General features: G+C 38.7%; 1 protein-coding gene across 3 annotated transcripts in view; it reads right to left on the minus strand.

Annotated features, from left to right (window-relative positions):
• Positions 1-4387: 4387 nt before the first annotated feature.
• FRMPD4 (FERM and PDZ domain containing 4) overlaps positions 4388-19714 on the minus strand; it is a 304246-nt gene continuing 288919 nt past the window's right edge. For all 3 annotated transcript variants that reach the window (XM_416838.8, XM_040662265.2, XM_040662269.2), the window contains 8 exons: positions 19459-19595; positions 18234-18360; positions 15828-15917; positions 15092-15274; positions 10783-10921; positions 9150-10208; positions 7548-8819; positions 4388-6305 (listed from right to left, as the gene is read on the minus strand). In XM_416838.8, the coding sequence (XP_416838.4) occupies positions 4954-6305; positions 7548-8819; positions 9150-10208; positions 10783-10921; positions 15092-15274; positions 15828-15917; positions 18234-18360; positions 19459-19595 (4359 nt within the window). In that variant the 3' untranslated portion in view covers positions 4388-4953. The remainder of the gene's footprint in view (positions 6306-7547; positions 8820-9149; positions 10209-10782; positions 10922-15091; positions 15275-15827; positions 15918-18233; positions 18361-19458; positions 19596-19714) is intronic.

Genomic DNA, 19714 nt, shown 5'->3' on the forward strand with positions numbered 1-19714 from the left:
CCTACAAATACAAAAAAAAAGTTCTTTTTGCTATTAAAAATACAAAGGAATGCATGCTTCTTAGAAGCAGAAAGGGATGTGAAGGAAAACATAAATAAATCAAAGTGACACTATCTCCAGTAGCAACGATGTCTGCATCTAAGAGATGATCTGTCTTTGAAGAATAAGGTCAAGGAAGGAGTAACCAGAGGGGTACAAATTTATTTCATTTTACTAACAGAGAAGATGACAGCAAAGAAAGCTGCCTTTATTCAGAAGGAGAATCCATGATAGCAAGGAACATCAAATTCAAATTCCAATAGCTCACTGACTTGGCAGAAGGAAACTTCTTGATAATCTTGGAGCTCAAGGCTGAGATGGATGTTAAATTGACTCACATGGGATGCAAATGAACTTGAACTCCATGATACTAATGTGAAGTTTCCAGTCCTTTGGACTAGTCCTTGTTTGAGCCTGTATCCCAAACAGAGTGTCAGACCTTTCAGACTGGACAAGGCAAAAGGTAACCCTGAAATAAATCCCCGACGATTACATGAACAAGAAAGAACTTGATTGGCAGCTGAGAAGTGAATTAGTTGCAGGTTATCTTCTGCCACTGATAATGTGCTAAGAACGAGAGAAGATGGGTGCAAATGCAGGTACCATAACACCAAACATCCCCCAGAGCTGAGCAATAAGATGCACATGAACCCAATTGCAACTACAAGAAATGGCTTAAAAAAGAAAAGAAAAATAATTTAGATTTTTTTGTGGAGCAGGAGGCACACTCATGCACTCTTTTTTTCTTTACTATTCTATAACTCTACTTTTTTTTTTTCTCCTTTTTTCTCCCTTTCCTTGGAAAATCAGAGACCAGCTCCCAGAACTTGCAGGACTAAACTTCCTCTCCCAATAACTCATTGCTTCAATGAGAGTTTTGAGTCACACAGATTTTTCACAAAACAGTTTCTCCCAAATTTCACCATCACAGATGATAGAAAATTTTTTATCTTCCCTGCTGAAAGCCTGCAAGAAAATGGGATTGCCGTTTAAATAGCAAAAACAAACAAACAAACAAACAAAAACATACAAAATGAACAATTTTGATTTTATTAATATTATTTTGAACGGTGAGTGCCTCATGGTCTCTGCTGCTTTGGCAAAAATCCAATTATGAGAACAGGATAGGGACGTTCCATAAGCAGTGCAGTGGAAGACTGGGATAACTTTGTTCCATTTACTTTCTTTCTGTGCAAAGGCGCCACTCCTGAACTTGGAATAGCAGCTTATAAGGACTGGCTAATGTTAATGTCACATGCTCACCAGCAAGTTGTGACACGAACCAAGTTTTCAGCTTGCATCAGTTCAGCCCTTCATATAAGGGGGCTCTCTGGCCTCTAACATATGCTGCTACGCTTCTGCAGTTATATCGTACTAAGCAAAATTAACCCCTGATAAAATACTGCTAACTTTATCTGGATTTCAGTGCAATCATAGGGTGTCTCAGATACAAAGTGACAAAGTTACTGAGAGGGCAATTTCTCAGCTTCAGATAACACTCTAGTATAAGAGAGATTAATATCTCATGTCTCGGGTGAGCACTGAGGAACATCGTGCAGCATTTTGGCTCCCCCAGCGATCATGAAATGATTTAGTTTCACTTAAACAGGAGGAGAAATGTCACCGTCTAATTTTGTTTCTCAATTTCAAAGTGGTACTTTGCCAAATACTATTCTAGAAAATGGTCTGAACTCACGGATGTAAAAATAAAGATGTTTGTAGTGTTGTCAAGTTAAACATCACTAAACATGAAGTAGAGCATACTCCAGACCAAAGGATCTTATTTAACATTTTGTTACTAATTAAATGCAAGGAGGCCAAAGTGGTGGCACTTCTTGACAACTTGAAGTTGAGACATGTATTTATTGCAGGAATCAATGAGGATACCACACAGGAATACAGAGGTACCTTAATGCTGAAGATTAACCAAAACAGGTTATAATTCAGCAGTAACTGATGTGCAGGGTAATGCAGTTCAGAATTACTAACAGTTACCACTGTTATCATCTGGTGGTCTCCTTAGCTGAACATGATAAGCAGAAGAAAAATGAAAATACTTATAAAATATGATTGTGAGCCAGAAATCTAGTATGCCGGTGAATACATGTGATTCTAGCAGACTACAGAAAAAATATTTCCAGCAGGGATTGGAAAGTACCTATGCCATTGTGCAAAGTCCTTATAAGGCAAAACTTAAAAGCCTGCACACAATTCTGCATGGAAAGATTAGGAAAGAGAAATTCACACCGCATCAGGTGGGGTTATCACAAACCCTGAGGAAAAGAGGAGTTGAACCTGCCTTCTCTGGAGTGACTTGGAGAGCTTGGGAAGATGATACTATCTATCAAAATTGGGACAGAAATATAGTGGTGGTTTATGAACTCACACCGGTGAGTCCAGAGGGGGGGGGATGGTTATCATGCTGGTCAGGGGCTGGAACACATAAGAAAGCCTGAGGGTTTATTATTGAGAAGGCTCAAGTTAGACTTGTTTGCAGCCTGACAGAAGGACAGTGGAGAAAACAGTCTGACACCTTTAAATGTGGACAGATATAATAAAAGATGTTGTTGGAACACAGAAAATTCTGACTAGAAATAAAAGAATTTAATTATTTTTAACCATAAAGATTCTCAAACATGCACCTAGAGAGGGCATGGGACCTCCATCATTGGAGGGTGTCCAACATTCAACTCCACAAGGCCTCAGCAAACCAGTTTGATTAGCCTTGCTTTGAGCATGGGATGGACTAGATGAACTCCAGATGTGCATTTAAAACCCAAATTATTCCAAAATATTATGAAAAAGCATTAAAAAAAGAAAAAAAAAGACCACAGTTAATCATAGGGAGCAAAAATGAGCAGGTTCCCAATTAGAACACTTCTTAAATAGTAAGAGCAACAAAAATCTAGTTACCTTTAAAATACAGTTAGATCTAATTATGAAAGGAGTGGAATGAAAATGACTGGACTAGTAACCCTGAAAGAGCCATGTGCCTATGCTCTATCTTGATGGCAGTCCTGACGACTCTGTATTTGCAAATAATTGATGAAATTCTTACATAAACTCACAAACCAATAAAGGGATATGTATACAAAAAAATTAGCATCTTTTCATAAGATGTATATAAAAAAATAAGCATCTTTTCATAAGTATAAAATACTCAAAAAACATAGGAAAAAATTCTCTGGCGACCACAGCTGAAGAGCTGCATACTCAGCCCCCCTTTGAAAGTGGCTCTCAGAATGAGAGCACTAGCATTTAGCAGTATGTAGGACGTGCTGCCATCCCCCACCATCAAAGCAATTCATCCTGCAGCCTGCCTCTGAGCAAGTCAAGCAGTGGACCCATCGGTCCTCATGCAGAATGAGTTGGCCTGGGAAACCAGATTTATCTACTACAGAAAACAAATAAAGTTTCCGATATTGAGTTTTTCTGGGGATGTTTCTCTGAAGTCAAAGAAAAACCACTTCTCTGGGTTTCACAGTGAAGTGTATTATTCCATACAAGAAAAAAAAATCCTTAGCAAAAATTTAATTTTGTTGGTTTAGTTCTCCTCGTCCAGCATAGAAAGCTTCACTCTCGCTTCAGTTGAGTGGATAAGTTTCCAAAACGTACTGTAATATTCTCTACATGTGACATTATGAAAAATGGATGAAAACTACCTGTACCACTTTGGAGAATGGTATTTTGTGCTTTTCATAAGGGCTGCTGCTCTTAAGTGGCTGGAAAGATTAGCAGATGTTCTTGATAAAGCCTACTTGCCATGTGAAACAGAGCTTTTGGCTCTCTCTCTAATGCAAGACTATAAAACGCTTGGAAACCAGATTGGGACAGATTATTCACAAATTGCCTTTGTCATCACTCAGAGAAGGACTGTTTCTGGCTTGAAATATTTCATAGATATTTATTGTATTCTGAAAACTTCATTTTATTTCTAACTTATTTACAGTTGAACATTCAGAATCATAAAATATGAAGTATAAAATATTTAACAAAATAGATGCAGTTCATGTTGTTCAGATGCACCATAGATTTATGATGAAACAGTAAACAGCACAGGGATTTCCTGACGGTCGTGTCTCTCATTTACCAGGGCAGATCTGCCCCATACTTTCTGATCTGATCAGCATGGCATCAAATTCTCATTTCAGAGACCATCACCATTCTGGTTCCTACGTCCTCAGTCTGTCTTCCACAGTTACTTTCACTGTCTGAAATGCAACACTGTAATGTTCAATACATCAGATAGATACCCTCTAAAGTTGGTATATTCAATACTTCTGTTGTTGGTTTTTTTTTTTTAATATAGAACTTTCTAGAAAAGAAGAATCAGGTAATTCAGGCAATATGAACAAAAGAGTCATTTATTATATATATATTCTCTAGTAACTTATAATAGTCTCTTGGATTTTAAATGTCTCTTCGCTATTTTCAATGCTTAAAAATTATAATTTTAAAACATTAAATATTGTGTTATATACATTATGATTTCATTTTTCAATTCTAAACATGGAGCATTCTCCAAGTGAAAACTTGGATGAAACAGAAAACAACTTCATTGACATAACAGACTTTAAAAGTTCACTTCATACAACCATAGATTTGACTATATGAAAAATAGTCAAAAGTCAATTTGCTCCTCTACAGGATTTTTTCTGGTCGTTTTTCTGGTCGTGGGGAGAGGGGATTTTTTGGCTTTTGTTTTTGTATAAACGGAAGGACAGATCTGGTCAGCACTGTTGTCAGTGTTCAGTATTTTATCTTGTTTTTAATCGCTTACCTATTTTATATAAAACAACAAAATATACAGAGAGCTGGATTTGTTACATTAGTTCATACACATAAAGTAAATAAAAGGTTTTTTTTTTTTATGTATGGCTTTGCAAAGGTAGATTATGAAGTGACTTTTGTATCTTATTTGTTTAAAAGCATTTTAAGAGAACGTGTTAGTGTGCTTACAATAGCGGCCATGGTAGTTGAATGTCGAGCCAAGAGTTTAATGCTAGGATCACCGGAGGTCTTGCCTGACACGGCTTCTGCAGCCTTCAGAAGACAAATGTAGTTTATTACCACCTCATCTATCTTAGCTATAATTTCCTGCTGCTGAGTTTCAGAGTTCATGACTTTAACTAAACGCATGCAGGCTTCTGTTAAGCAACAGAGTACTTGAAAGCTGGAAGTCATAGCTAAAAGCATTTCCTCAGGGCTTTTATCAGCCATGGCCATTTTCCTGCAGGCACTTCCCAACTGTCTAGATTCCATAGATAACAGTTGTTTGTATTTAGAAAGTTTAAGGTCATATGTTTCGGGATGTAAATCTTCTCTCTTGCCCATACTTGCTCGGACCAGTGAGAGTAACTCATTGGCATCCTTTTGTGCTGCAATAAATCCATCAGGCATTGCATACGTCCTCTCTTTCATCACATTTATTCGCGTGATTCGTGCATCGAAGGCCACATCATTGAGATTCATGTCAATTTGGCCACCTTGGGTGTCAGCACTGCTCTTCTCGTGTTCATTAACTGCCTCATCTTGCGGGAACTCAGCAGCTTCCAGGGACTCCAAGTCTTTCTGTTCATTTTCACTGGAAAAAGACTGACCGACTGGTTCTGAGAGCTCACACGGCATCTCCGGTTCGAAGAGACACGAGAGCTGATGGCTGTCTCCATCATCTTCATCATCATTGTCATCATTTCCTCTGCTCAGGAAGCAGTAGCTAAAGGGACCGCGACATCTCCAGCTGCTGGTGTCCAGCTTCCGCAACGGCAACGCTCGACACTGCTTGGAGTCCTTCTGACTGGCGCCCGTGCCCGAACACCTCTTACTGTCCTTCCTATCAGTGCTGACGTATACACAGCTCTGGGAGAAACTTTTTGACAGCTTTTTGCCTGGAGAGAGTTCCACCTTTCTCTCGGATCTGGATTCTTCCCTTTCAGTAGTATCCAGGCTTTTCAAGCTGGCTGTGGCTGCCTTACTTTCAAACAGCATCTCAATGCCTGCAGATCCTCCAATGATGCTGCTGCTGCGTCTCAGCACTTTCCTGTTGTGCGGCATCCTGAGGCTTCCTCCTATCATGTCATATGGCCGTAAACTAACTGTTGCCCCACAAGCCTGATTTACTTTGGGAATGTCACAAGAGTCTTGATTTTGACTTGGCACCTTTGATTCTGATAGCATGGATGATAGCATGATGGAGTCAGCTAGAGGCTGTCTAGGAAAAGCTGCAGGCATGCCTCCTTGTCTTCCCTTTTCAGGCTCTGTGAAAGCTACACTAGGGGTAGTAGAAGAGCAGACAGAATAATTAAGCATCACCCTGATAATATTCAGAGATGAAGATTTTAAATGTCTTTAATAGCAGGATAAATAGATTGCTGGTGTTTTCCAGCGGTCTCAGTTTCTCAAAATATTTCACAAAAGCAGGCATCGCTAGTTCCTCATGTCTTTTGTATTTCACTACAATGCCTTCCAAAATCTATCAACAAATTTTAACTTACTGATAGTTAACTGTTCATCCTACTACAGCACACATTGAAAAAAGGGAATAGAAAATCATCTATAAAACTTCTTACATACTCCCCAACATTCAAATTGGTTGCTTTCTATTAAATAATTAAATGAATATCTTCAGATTAAATACCTTCTTTAACTATGCCCAGGAGAGCATGGAAAAATGCATTCATGGTAATTTTCGTTTGTTATGTCAGAGTTTTTTTGGCAGAGAATTCGCTTTTCTCATTCTTGCTCCTAGTCTGTTCCACTTTCAGATTTTCATGCATTCCCACACTACTGCTACATGTGGGCTGCAACTCAAGAAGAGGGAAATGTTTGAAACCCAACAGAAAGCATTTCCAATGCTATCACTGAAAAACTGTACAATTTTTTTAAATGATAAGTTCATTAAGATGCTTGAAATTGAAACTTCAAAATGTAGTAATGATTCAATATGTACAGTATTCTTAAAAGAAACACCTTCTATCAGATGGTGAAGTAAATACATGCTTGATATTGACTATTTCTCGCCTTTACATTTAGACCTTTTTACTCATACTGGCACGCTTCTGACAATCTGCTAAAATAGCCAAAAAAACCCCATAATAAATGAAGCACAGTTTTTTCTCTCCTATATTAATATACCTTGTGAAGTCATCTTATAATCTAAAAAGTATCCTAGAACTCAAATGAATATGGATTTTGGAGAGGCTTCCACAGAACACTTTCTCCCCTAGGCCTCTACATAACTATCTCCCAAATATTAGATATAAAATGCAGAAGACTTATTCTTAACTGTAATGAGAGATTTTTTTAAAAAATAGTATTTGTAAGCAGGTCTTATAAACATCTCAACACGTATAAATAAAGTGAATGCATACAGTAAAGTCTAATCTCCCCGCATGCTACAGATTGTTGATGAAGTTTCAGGTAAAGAGGATGCAAACATCACACCTAATCTTCAACTTTAACATGCAGCTTTAAGAATAAACCCAAGAAACGCTTTATTACTGCTGTACCTGTAGTTTCTTTTATCTTGGGGATCCGATGACATCCTTCCCTCAAAGTGCCAAACAGTGGCTCAGCATTAATTGCTGAATGCGTGACAGGCACTGTCATCCTGTGACACACAGCTTCAGGTTGCTGATGCAGGTCCTTGTATGTTGTTCCATGGTTTGAAAGAATGGCAGCTCTTTCATCTGCTGGAATATAGGCAATGCCCTTCATTGATGGGTCAGAGATAACGTGCTTAATGTCAGAGGTACAAAGGGGAGATTCAACGGGGGTAGCACACGTGCTACTGCCTGTGCTGCATCCTGCATCCACTGAAGAGCACTGAGAGCTTTGGAGGGAGAAATGGCCTTCACTTTGCAGAGATGACATGCGCTTAGCCAAGTGATATTCACAAAGTCTAGCCACACTCTGCTCAGCTTCTGGAAGCTTTGAAGGATGGTCATCTGCAGATAAATCGGTATCTTCTGCATCATTTAGGTCTTTGGCTGAAGACACGGGAGTCATATCTGACAAAAAGTTTTCACCTTGGCTAAGCCCTGAAGTGTCATCCTGATCCACCTCAGGATCCACTTCATCCTTACAGTCAGTTTCTGTTTTACCACGGACAGGAACTCTTGGAAAAGTCTTCCCGTTCGCTGTTTCTGGGCTTGGCTTATCTGCTGCCCCATCATCGGCACCATACCATCTTTGGCGAAAGGCAGTTCTCTCCACATTGAAAGTGCTTAGGCGTTGACTGTCTCTTGCTGAAATAGTTCCAAATTTAGCTTTCAGTTCTTCATCAGTCTCTGCTTTTTTAGTTCCCTGTTGCTTTTTCACAGTAGCGTTCCCATCAGAGGGTGCTTTTACTTCGCTCTCTGTCATCTTACTTTTCCTTTTACTAGTGCAAGAATATACCAAGGATCCCATGTGCAATTTGCTAAAATAATCAGTGACAGATTTTGTTTCCATAGTCTCTGGCTCCATTTCCATGTTATCCGAATGAAGAATCTGCTTTGAAGGCACAACTTTTGATTGCAGGTCTGCAGCCTGACAACCAGCCAAAGGCTGTGAGGATTTCATGCCTGGCCCTCCAGCCTGACTCTTAGCAATGGGGAATTCAGTCTGCTCTTCCACAAGAGGTTGGTAGCCTTCACTTGTGGTCAAAAACATGCGTGCAGTGTTTTCTGAGTGTTTCTGCGCTGCGGCTAATTCAGAACTTTCAGTCATTTCAGAGGAATTTGTTTCATTGCCAGAATCTGAAGATGACTCAGGGCTATATGCTCGCAAGATAGCTACACCTGCAAGCCACAAAAAATAAGAGTCAATTAATGACAGCAGCTGAAGCACCTGGACAAGCGACAAGCAAAGGCGTGTGTTAGAGACAAAAATATTCTTTGTAAAAGTACTCCGACTTTATTGCACAGTTCCCAGGACAGGTAGATTAATAACATTAACAGCAGTTCCATTACATAATATGGAATATGAAGTATGGAAAATGATGGCCAAAAAAAGAAAAAAAAAAAAGAAAAAAAAAAAGGAAAACCAAAAAACCAAAAACCCTCACAAAATGGAGTATTGGATGAGATGGAATGATTTTCAATGAATAAATGTAACTATGGTGAAAGAACCTGAATTGTCATTCGTCTGCTGTTCCTCTGAAGCAGCCAAAGCTTCTAGTGCTTGAAGTGTAGAGACTACAGCATCATCTAGCCCCTTTTCACACTTCCCCTCTGTATTAGTAGGGACAGCATCGATAAGCGACACTGGAATGTCATCACTGCCTAGATTACTGGCTTGCTCCTTGTCGTCTCTAGGCTGCGTTGCTTGATTCTGAGAGTCTTCCTCATCTGAACTGTCCCTGAAGCCAGGTGGAGGAGCAGCAATGGCCATGTTTAAGGTATGCAATAGGAAATCATCTTCATTATCATCACCTTCTGGAGGTGGAAGTGAAGTCAAATCAATAATGTCATCGCTAGAACCAGAAAGGCTGAGAAGAGCAGGCCTATTGATTTCTCCTACCATAATGTCTTCTTCACAGCTTACTTCATCTTCATCTTCGGCATCATCTGTGTTTTCTGCATAACAAATATCATGCAGCAAAGGCTCTTCTATCCCTTCTGCAGCTCCAAATATTTTACCATCATTTATGGTTGCGTAAACAGCATTTGTAGCAAACTGGATGCTTTCAGCATCTGGTGACAACTCCAGACCTTTAATGTCATTGGCATTATTAATATAAATGGCTCTTTGTTTTTCTAGTACTTCTGGACTTTCATCCAAAAGCCTTTCATAGCCAAGAGTCTGGGGATTGATACCATCCAAGTTGTGATCTCCAAATATAAAGGAAACTTTTGCTCCCCTGGGAGAATCCTGTGCTTTCTTGCTAGATTCCAAACCTGAGAGTGACAGTAGTGAATGCTGATTAAAATTTCTACTTTCTTCTGCGTCAGTAGGGTCTTGCTTGGTCAGATGCTGATCAAATCCGCCTGAATTATAGGTATTTTCTATGTACAGATGTCTGTGTTCTTTTTGACATAACAGACTTTCAGAAACATCTATAGCCTTCTGTTTAGGATCACCAAAAGGCATTTGAGTCTCTTGATCTCCGTCAGCCAGGAAAGTGGTAGTTTTTGGTACACAGTTCCACTCAGAAGCAAGGAGATTATGCTTCCCTCTATTTTCAATTCCTGCCGCATGGGAGAAAAAAAAACAAAAAAAAACACTGTGAAAACACAAAGCAAATTTATGCAGTTTTTTAAACAATAACTTGTTAATACTGAGCAATGAACATTCTGAACAGGACAGCCGGGTCATCAAACACTTCACAAAAGCATTCTGAAGCCCACTTTTGCTCTGAGATAAATAGCTGTTGATTTAATGACCTGAAGTTTAACTATTACTTCTGTATTTTAGAGAGAAATTAAACCATAGCTAGGCACAAATGCTATTCTAGGAGCACTAACACAAAACCAAACTCTCAGCTGGTTTCCCCAGCACCATGTGTATTCTTATAAAGATATAAGTATGTAACACAATAATGTTCATAGGCAGCATGTATCTGTTTCACTACACTTATGAAATAAATTCATGCTATCAAAGGCTGAGTATCAGAATATAATAAAGCTGAACGAGTATGCTGTAGTGCCAGGCCTAAGGCAGCAATCCTCTCATTTGGCATTTGTACTTATCTGGAGTGCACTGGCTTAAGCTGACTTCTGCTCTACATCTGTGATCATCATTATCACACTGTGCAACGAATACCTGTTTCTCGGTTCCCCGCATTTTTCTTGTTGGCCATGTTGAATATGGAGCGCCTTGAGTCAACCAGCAGTCTATAGTATCCAGCTGTTAGGCAAGCAAGGTTCATTGCATCTGATGACTCCATCAGTAGAGTAATAGGCTGAGAAGAATAGAACCAAATCTTGGTTAAGGCTGTTCCTTCTCGATCTGTTTACCTGCCGACTATACTACCGCACGGAATCAAAGGAAATTACACTGCAAATGCTACATTGAAAAATACACGATAACTTATTTTCCTCACTACTAATATCAAGAAATACCAAATATTTTAAGGGAGGAACTTATAAAAGTAGATAAATGCTCAAAAGGAAGGTGAAAAGAGGATGAAGCCAGGCTCTTTTCAGTAGTGCCTCCTGCCTGGATGAGAGGCAACAGGCAGAAACTGGTACAGAGGAGGTTGCCTCCGAACAGCAGGCAGCACTTTCCATGAACAACAAAGCAGTGGCACAGGCTGCCCAGAGGTTGTGCAGTCTGCTCTTTGGAGATCTCCAAGAGCCACCTACCTGGCCATGCGCCTGTCACCCTGCTCTGGGTGTGCTGCTGGGGCAGGGGCTGGGCTTGATGGACTCACATGGCTCTTTCTACCCCAAGAACTCAGTGGTTTAGAAAAGACTGGAAGTGGAATAAGGTGGAAGTCCAATTGGACATTTTAACAGTTGTCTTTCTGAATGAAGTTGATTACTTTCAGACTCTGGTTCCATTTTTCTCTTCTACAGATATATTTTTTCTCACCTAAGCACAATTTACTACTACTTTGAAAACACAAGGACTAAAAGCCTGGTACGTTAGGGGCTGGATTCTTGCAGTAGTATGGGAATCACTGTAGCTTGCCAGAAAATTAGCTGCCCTAAGCCCATGTAAAGAAGCAAAATGGGAAACAAACAGATGGAAAAATTCAAGTTGAAAAAATACAGCAGTGAGGCTAAAGCTGTCAATACACAGCTTCAGCAGTGAACATTAAAATGAGATCTTAAAAACTTTCAGTATTTATGGCCTTGTGGCATTAAGAAAAAGACAAGAGATGAAAAAATAAGCAGACAGAGACAGAGAAGAGAGAGAGAGACCCTTAGAAGGGAGGTCGGCACAGAAAATAAACTCTAAACATTTAAAGAAAACAGTCAGATTTAACAGAAAAATGCCACAGTTCTGAAAAACTGCATCTGACAGGCTAGAGAGCATTATACAAAATCCAAGTGAAGCATACTGTCTTGTATTTGTTTTCCTTTTACCACAGCAAAGAAAATAAACTTTTGTTCATGTTTCTGCAGACTTTAACACCAAAAGCTGCCAAAAAGCTCAAATTCATTCTGAGCTGGCTATCCCCCTGAACTCACAGAGGAAATAAAAATTGCAAAGTCCTTACCATGACACAGGTAGAAATTACACTGTAGACAAACCATTATAGCAGTCACACAGTTTGTAGTGACTTAGAATAGAATCATAGAATCACTCAGGTTGGAAAAGACCTTAAAGATCATCAAGTCCAACCACGACCTAACCATCCTACCCTAACTCTAACAACCCTCTGCTAAATCATGGCCCTGAGCACCACATCCAAACGGTTTTTAAACACATCCAAGCATGGTGACTCAACCACCTGCCTGGGGAGCCTATTCCAGGGCTTAACAACCCTTTCTGTAAAGAAGTTTTTCCTGATATCCAACCTAAACTTACCCTGGTGCAAATTTCCCCTTATCCTGTCACCTGTCACCAGTGAGAAGAGACCAACCCCACTCTCACTGTAAGCACCTTTCAGATATTGGAAGAGAGCAATAAGGTCTGCCCTCAGCATCCTCTTCCCCAGGCTAAACAGCCCCAGTTCCTTAAGACTCTTCTCGTAGGGCACATTCTCCAAGCCCTTCACAAGCCTTGTTGCCCTTCTTTGGACCTGCTCCAGCACCTCCATGTCCTTTCTGTACTGAGGTGCCCCAAACTGAACACAGTACTTGAGGTGAGTCCTCACCAATGCTGAGTACAGGGGCAGGATGACTTCCCTAGTCCTGCTCACCACACCATTCCTGATCCAAGCCAGGATGCCATTGGCCTTCTCAGCCACCTGGGCACACTGCTGGCTCATATTCAGCCATCTGTCCATCAGTACACCAAGGCCCCTTTCCATCAGGCAGCTTTGCAACCTGAAGGCAACTGACTGCGATGGAGGTAATGGCCAAAACATAATTTATGTTCACAGCTTACCACCAGTCTCAAAACTTCTGTATGAACAGTGTTCAGCAACACGGAAAAACCAGTGCATTTTGCTTTCTTTAAAGTATTCTGTGCTACAGTATGAGGTTCTATTCAAATATTTTGAAATAATTCAAATACAGCTACAAAATTAATTGCAAATTATTAAACCTACAACAGGCTACTTAGTATTTTTTCTTTTGGGTGACTAGTTGAAATACTATGAGTATCGATCTCAAATTTTTCTGCAGTGGTTGACAAAAACAGACAATCTCCAAAGAAGCCTCAGATTGCTGAAAACTGTGTTATGCATGGCTGTTATTCTGATGAACGGTCTTGTGACAGTTAGATTTTTATTGGCTGCCTCTCCCAAGTGATTTATGGTTGAGAAGACATTACAAGGAATCAAAAATAAAAGAACACAACTGCTTATTCATTATGAAAATGACATTTATTGGCATACTGGAATCTGGATATATGAACCCAATGCCTTAGCATATGCCAAGGTCTGAAAACATCAGTTGAGACTAACTACCTGTGTGTGCCCACATTTACTCCATAAGAAATTGTTACATTCCATACTCGCTCCCCACGTTTGTTTGTTTTTTTTTTTTTTTGGTCACATTCAATCCAGGGCCTCCTAACCATGTAATTTTGATGTTAAACTAATCTCTCTGGGTTTAAGACTGAATGTGTTGAAAGGCAAGGAGATGGGGATTTAGATGGGGATATCCATGGTCTGCAATAAGATAGAAACAGTATTATAATATAAAATATATACACATATCATGTTAATATAAAATTCCATGGCACACAGGGCCACATTTTATATGCAAGAAGACAAGAATAATTTAATTTCTGCATTACTTTCTCCATCAGAAAGAGAGGATAACAGCTTTCACTCAAAAGGTCTGTGAGCTATGGGTTTAGCACAGTATTATGTTGGGAGAGAAAGAAGCGGACTCTGGCACTTTATGAAAGTGATTACAAGCAAAGAAGCCTGAGATGCTCAAATTGCTAAATACAGTGAAAGAGATGCTGTGTTCCCCAGCCTATAAATTTCTGTTAAGTTGCCGTCAAAGGCTATCTATTAATTTACAGTAGTGTTTTTTCATTGACTTAAATACAGGGGAACACTTTCAGGTCAGTAAGCCTAAAGCATTCAAAGCAAAAGCTTAGTAAAATATTGCTTGTGTGTGTTTTTTTTTTAAATGCAAATCTCCATCAGTAAAAAAGCTTACACGGGACTATTTAGGCCTATCTATTTTAATTGGCTCTATTTATTTTAATAGTGTATTTAAATTTCAATTATAACGAGAACTTTTCCTTTAATCTCTTAATGTTGTGGTTAATGCTCTGCAAAGTCTGTGAAGCCTTTCACTTCGCACTCTAATAGGAGACATACAAAGAAGATCCGGGTCAATACAGCATACAAAACTCCAGTCGTTGCCATTAAATGCCACAAATATAAAGTGTTAGGTGGGATTACAGAGAAATTTAATGACTGTAGGTAGAAGAATAGCATCAAATAATGCATTATTAATGGCAAAGAACTTAATTAGAATTATATGGACTAATGAAAAATAAACTGTCTTTTCACAGGTTATCTCAGTGGTAACCACTATGCGGTAACATGCAGTGCCCTTAGTAGATAAAACAGTGGGTTACATGGGATGCTGGTCTGATACAGCTGGCAATACTCTAACAGTAATTACATTATTATGACTAAACAGGCTTCTAGGAGCACAAGGAATTTCAAAAGGAGGTCAATCTCATCATCACCTCTTCTCACCATGGAAATCAAGGAATACAACAACATAGCAAATTGCCCAGGGCGAGTCAAGAGAAAAACCAGAAGTAGAATGTAAGATCAGCAAAGCACTCCTGTACATCATGGACCTCTCAAATTCCTAACGAGCGCTCTCCATGCACTCTGATAAAAAAATGAGCTAAAAATGCAATTTCAGGGTATCGCTTATGAAAACATTTGGAACAGTTAGTACAATTTCATCAAATATTCAAAGAAAAACAGCAAAAAAATTATTTAAAGACATTGTATCATCAGAAATCAACAAAAAAAACTTACTTTTACATCTAAGACATGCAGCTCAACTCTAACACTGCTTTCGTCTTCTGTAAACATCTCAATCCTGTTCACGTGACTGAAGTCTGCCAGAAGAGCCACCAGGTTTGTTTTGGTGTTTATCACATGACTGATGCCATACCGTGGCCCTACTAACAAAGTCACTTCTGAACGCTTTTCTCCCTGCTTTAGCACAAAAAGGAAAAAATAAAAGAAAATAAAACCATGATAGGCACTGCATAGCCACTGCCTTCTTTCATTTTCATGGAGCTTCCTTTTCATGATTAAAGATCAGCGTATTTTTCTGAGAAGATAGAACATAAAAGACTATACAATGCTGATAATTACAAAAAGCAAAGGAATCTGCTCCTGGATATTGATTATAGTGTAGTTTTTAGATGGATAGGTTGTTTGATGGATGGATGGATGGAATTTCCTGCCGTTAATCAAAAGTTTCTGTTATCAAGTGTTTTCCAGAGTAACAGTTAAAGTATTCTTCAGTTAATTGGATGGCATTACTAGCCAAACAGACGCTACCTATCTCCAAACCCTCAGTGAAAATTCAAATTACACCAGGAATGTTATTTTCAACATGAAAAAAGAAAAACAATCGGTTAATTTAACAACTACTTTTTAAAATGTATGTATGAAACTTCTAAAGAAAATTCTGTGGTCTAGTTTTTGCAAAGAGAGGAAGAAAACATCAGGAGAAGAGAAAGTATTTCAAGAGAGGTATTACCACCAGTGTTGCCTTGAAAACGCGCCCTCCATATAATCGGAGATCACTGAGGAACTTTAGATAATGCACCTTGGCTTGCAGAGCGGACAGCTGAGGAAAGAGAAACAAGAGTAAGATGTAGTAGTGGAAACCAACACGTTACCAAGTTAAAAAAAAATCAAGATGTATTAATGTATTCTAAGGAACTGAAATAAGAGCTCTTCAAAGTCTGAAACCAAAGCATCAGATGCTTGAGATTCAGATGAGGAAACAGTTTTGTTCTTAAAATTCAAACCGTGGTTGTTTAGTTCAAATGCATTGAGAACTTAGCTATGGGCTGCATCAGGGCACTGCAAGAACATCATCACTGTTCCAATGAAGGGAAAATGTTGAACTACTCAGATTAAACATCTGTTCATTGAGGGATTTCAAGGCCAGTCAATAGCTTTCAATTCATAATCACCACCAGTTCTTAAACATTTATGTACCGATACAGAGAAAGTGATGAAAGAATTTTATTTTGTCAGCTATGTGTATTACATCTTGTTAGGTACTGGCAGCATATGGCATATTATTCCACCTCATTACTGCAATCTCCATTAAAAAAAAAAAATTATTCCACTATATTTAGTAGGGAATAAATCTGCAGGCCAAATACAGAACATCAATACATACAATCTTATCATGCAGTACATACCATAATTTACCTCCTTTTCCTCCTTTTAGCTTAAACTACCTACTTAAAAAGAACAGGCTGGAACATATTTTATGAGACTGAATGGAACCGAGAAATAGTTCATTTCACCCAAACAATCTGGAGCCAGAACTTTATCCCTCATGTAAATCTTTACATGTGGACTTCATCGAGCTCATCTCATTTTCTATTCTCTCATCAGCCACTACATTTCTAGTTTAAAAGCTTATTTGATCTCAAACAGCATTTTAAGAGTCCCTAAACTAAGGTTTTTGTAGACTCCAAGGAGGAAATGAATCTGAAGCAGAGAGCCAAGGGGTGATGTGTTCCCCTTCCCTTCAGTAAGTGCTCAGTTGGATGGAGAAATACACAGGGCTTGTAAAAAAGGGAGAATCCTAAGAGTTACGAGCTGCCCTTCATACAAAAGGAAACAAGACCCCAGAGGCTTGTCCTAGCTTAGTACCTACAGGTGAGACAGAAGGTGATGATGGGCTCAGATCTCTGTTTCTGAAACTGCCTGCTAAAAAAATACTGGGGAAGCACACAATGTATTTCCAAAGAGCATATAAAAAAGAAAAAAGCAAAAATAACAAAGTCTGCTGCAGGAAGGCATTATTGCAACTTCTTTTCTAACCAAGAATCAGCACTGGATGCCACTGCCATCATCTGTGATTCCAGCAGCAGTGATGGCTCTCAAAATAAAACCAAACATACACTATTGTGATAAACAAAAAGTAATCAGCATTATTCAGCTTTAGCTTCAGCAGTACTAGAGACATACAGTGCCCCATTCAAAAAGATGACTTTTCTCCCTGAGCATTACAGGTCAAACACACAGATCTCCAAGCAGGATTTCTCCTGATCACAATGAACCTTAGCTCAAGCACCTGAAGTCTGGGGCTTTTTCTGTTCAGAAACAAAGCCTCATGGAGCAGGACTCAGCTCACTTTGTGTCTCAGCTAGTCACTCTTAGGTTCTGTTTATTGTCAATGGAGATAAAAAGGCATTTCTAGGACAAGTAATCTGACCTATTTCTGGTGCCTAATGCAGGATGAGATGAGTTGCTTCCTCAAGTGCCTATTTCTCTCTGTTGACTATAAAGAGAGACTAGTTGACTTACATAATGAAACCTCATTATGGTGTCTAAAACCAGACACAGAGCTATGCATGCAACAATGATGAGTGCATTTCTCAGAGACACTGTCTTCCACATCTCTTTCCAGTTGAAATGACAGCTTAGTGCTAAGAAAAGGATTTTACAATAGCTTTGGTCAGTTCTATAACGAACATCATCTATACTGTTAGGCCTTGGACATTAAACATATCTACAGCATAATGGAAAATGACCCTAAAAACAGCATTTACACTGGTCCATGGGTTAAAGTGTTTCAGATTAGAGCATCAGAGAGAGAACAATAACATTCTAGCAAGTCTGCCATTAATAGGAAGCCCTACATGAATTAAATATATATATCTCTTTATCATTCCTGAAGTGTTAATAATCAGTTTTCTGGCATTCTCCAGTTAAGAAGATAGTTTAGTTGGGGTGTAATTAATTATTTTTAATTGTTCTTGGCTATGCTGTACTGAGCACTGTAAGTTAAATTGTCTATATTCTCTGAAAAAATAACGGCTAGGTGTTTCTCTAAAGGATTCATTTTATAGGTTTCCCATGTATGCCACCCCTTCTGTTCTTTAAAAACATATTTTCCATTAAGATGCAAATGCAATACCTTTTTACCCGGAGGAACTAGGTTTTGATTTGCTTTGACAAGGTGTGAAAGTGCTTTCTTTATGTTCTTTTCTTTCATGCTTTGCAGCACAGCAGATGGAAGAAAAGTCTCTAATCCCCATTCTTTTCTGCAATAAAAGGCATATATTTAATTTCACATTTTTGTGATGATTATTTATCTAAAGACCGGTGACTGTGATGACAAGTGAATGAACTCCTGTAAACAGGAGAGTTCAGTCCAGAGTTTTGCAATAGCACATTATTTTCTACATTCAAACTATACGTTACTTATGAAGACGCTATAAAATGTATTTAATCTCTTTTCTATCACTTCTCTCTCTTCCAACATACCACGCAGAAATGAAGTTTACAATTTGTATGTTTAAAATCTAGACTTGGTTAAATTCCTAGTAGTTACATGGGCAAGAACCATTACAGAATTGTTGCACGAAAAGTTGTAGAAAAAGTTGTAGAAAAGTTGTAGAAGACTTAACAACAGTGTCATATTTAATTTCATTTTCTAAGGTTTTTTTAGAACATGCAAATAAAAATCATTGTTTTTATCACTCTGCGAACTTGACAGCCTGTTCCCCTCCTTTTGCCCAGACTGTTTTTCTACTTGATACAAACCTTTTGACAGAAGGCTGACTCTTCACTTGTAAGTAGTTTTTGCTGATTCATTAATAGGATACAACATAACAACAGAACAAAAATTGTTGTTTGCTTTTATCCTAGCAGATATGCACAAATCTGCATTCTGGATTTTCTTCTTTCCTTGTAGTCCAATATACTTAATGCCTAACCTCTCCTAGGAAGACATGGGGATAACATAAAACAAATGCTCACTGGATTCTTCTGTATCTAAGAAATCTTTCAAATGGAACCTAAGGCCCTACAGTCTTCTGAACCAAGAAATCAACTGAATCTACTATAATAATCGACTAAAACCTTTGGATTCGGGCTACATATACTTAGATCTGACCACTGAAAGTGTGTGAATTAATCTCATTTACATTTATAGCCTATCTCACATGCCTAAACAGATGACCAAATGGTAAAAGTATTGTCCATACTTACAGCTCTTAACCCACTGGAATAAATTTCAGTAATGAATGATGAAGTTAAAATAGGTGCACATACACAGGAATATCAAAGAACCAAACAAAGAATCTATAAGCTTTTCCAAATGTTTCACTTTCAAAGATCACAGTGTATCCTCAACTTACTCTATATATTTGAGGGAGATTTTCTGAGTTTGCTTGGTGGTCACAGTTGCAATATACATCTGTAGTGCAGCCAACCGTAGGGCAATGTCGTATTTCAGTTCTGGTCCAAATCTTTCCTGAACCACATCATTACAGCTCTGTCAAGGAACCAGTAGAGGGAGCATCAAGTTCAAAAATGTTGCAACAAAATTATAATCCATTTTCTTAAAACAAGCACTGTGTGAAGAGAAACCCTGAACTCAGAAACCAGACCACG

This window comes from Gallus gallus, chromosome 1, assembly GCF_016699485.2.
Source record: "Gallus gallus isolate bGalGal1 chromosome 1, bGalGal1.mat.broiler.GRCg7b, whole genome shotgun sequence".
Taxonomy (NCBI): Eukaryota; Metazoa; Chordata; class Aves; order Galliformes; family Phasianidae; genus Gallus; species Gallus gallus.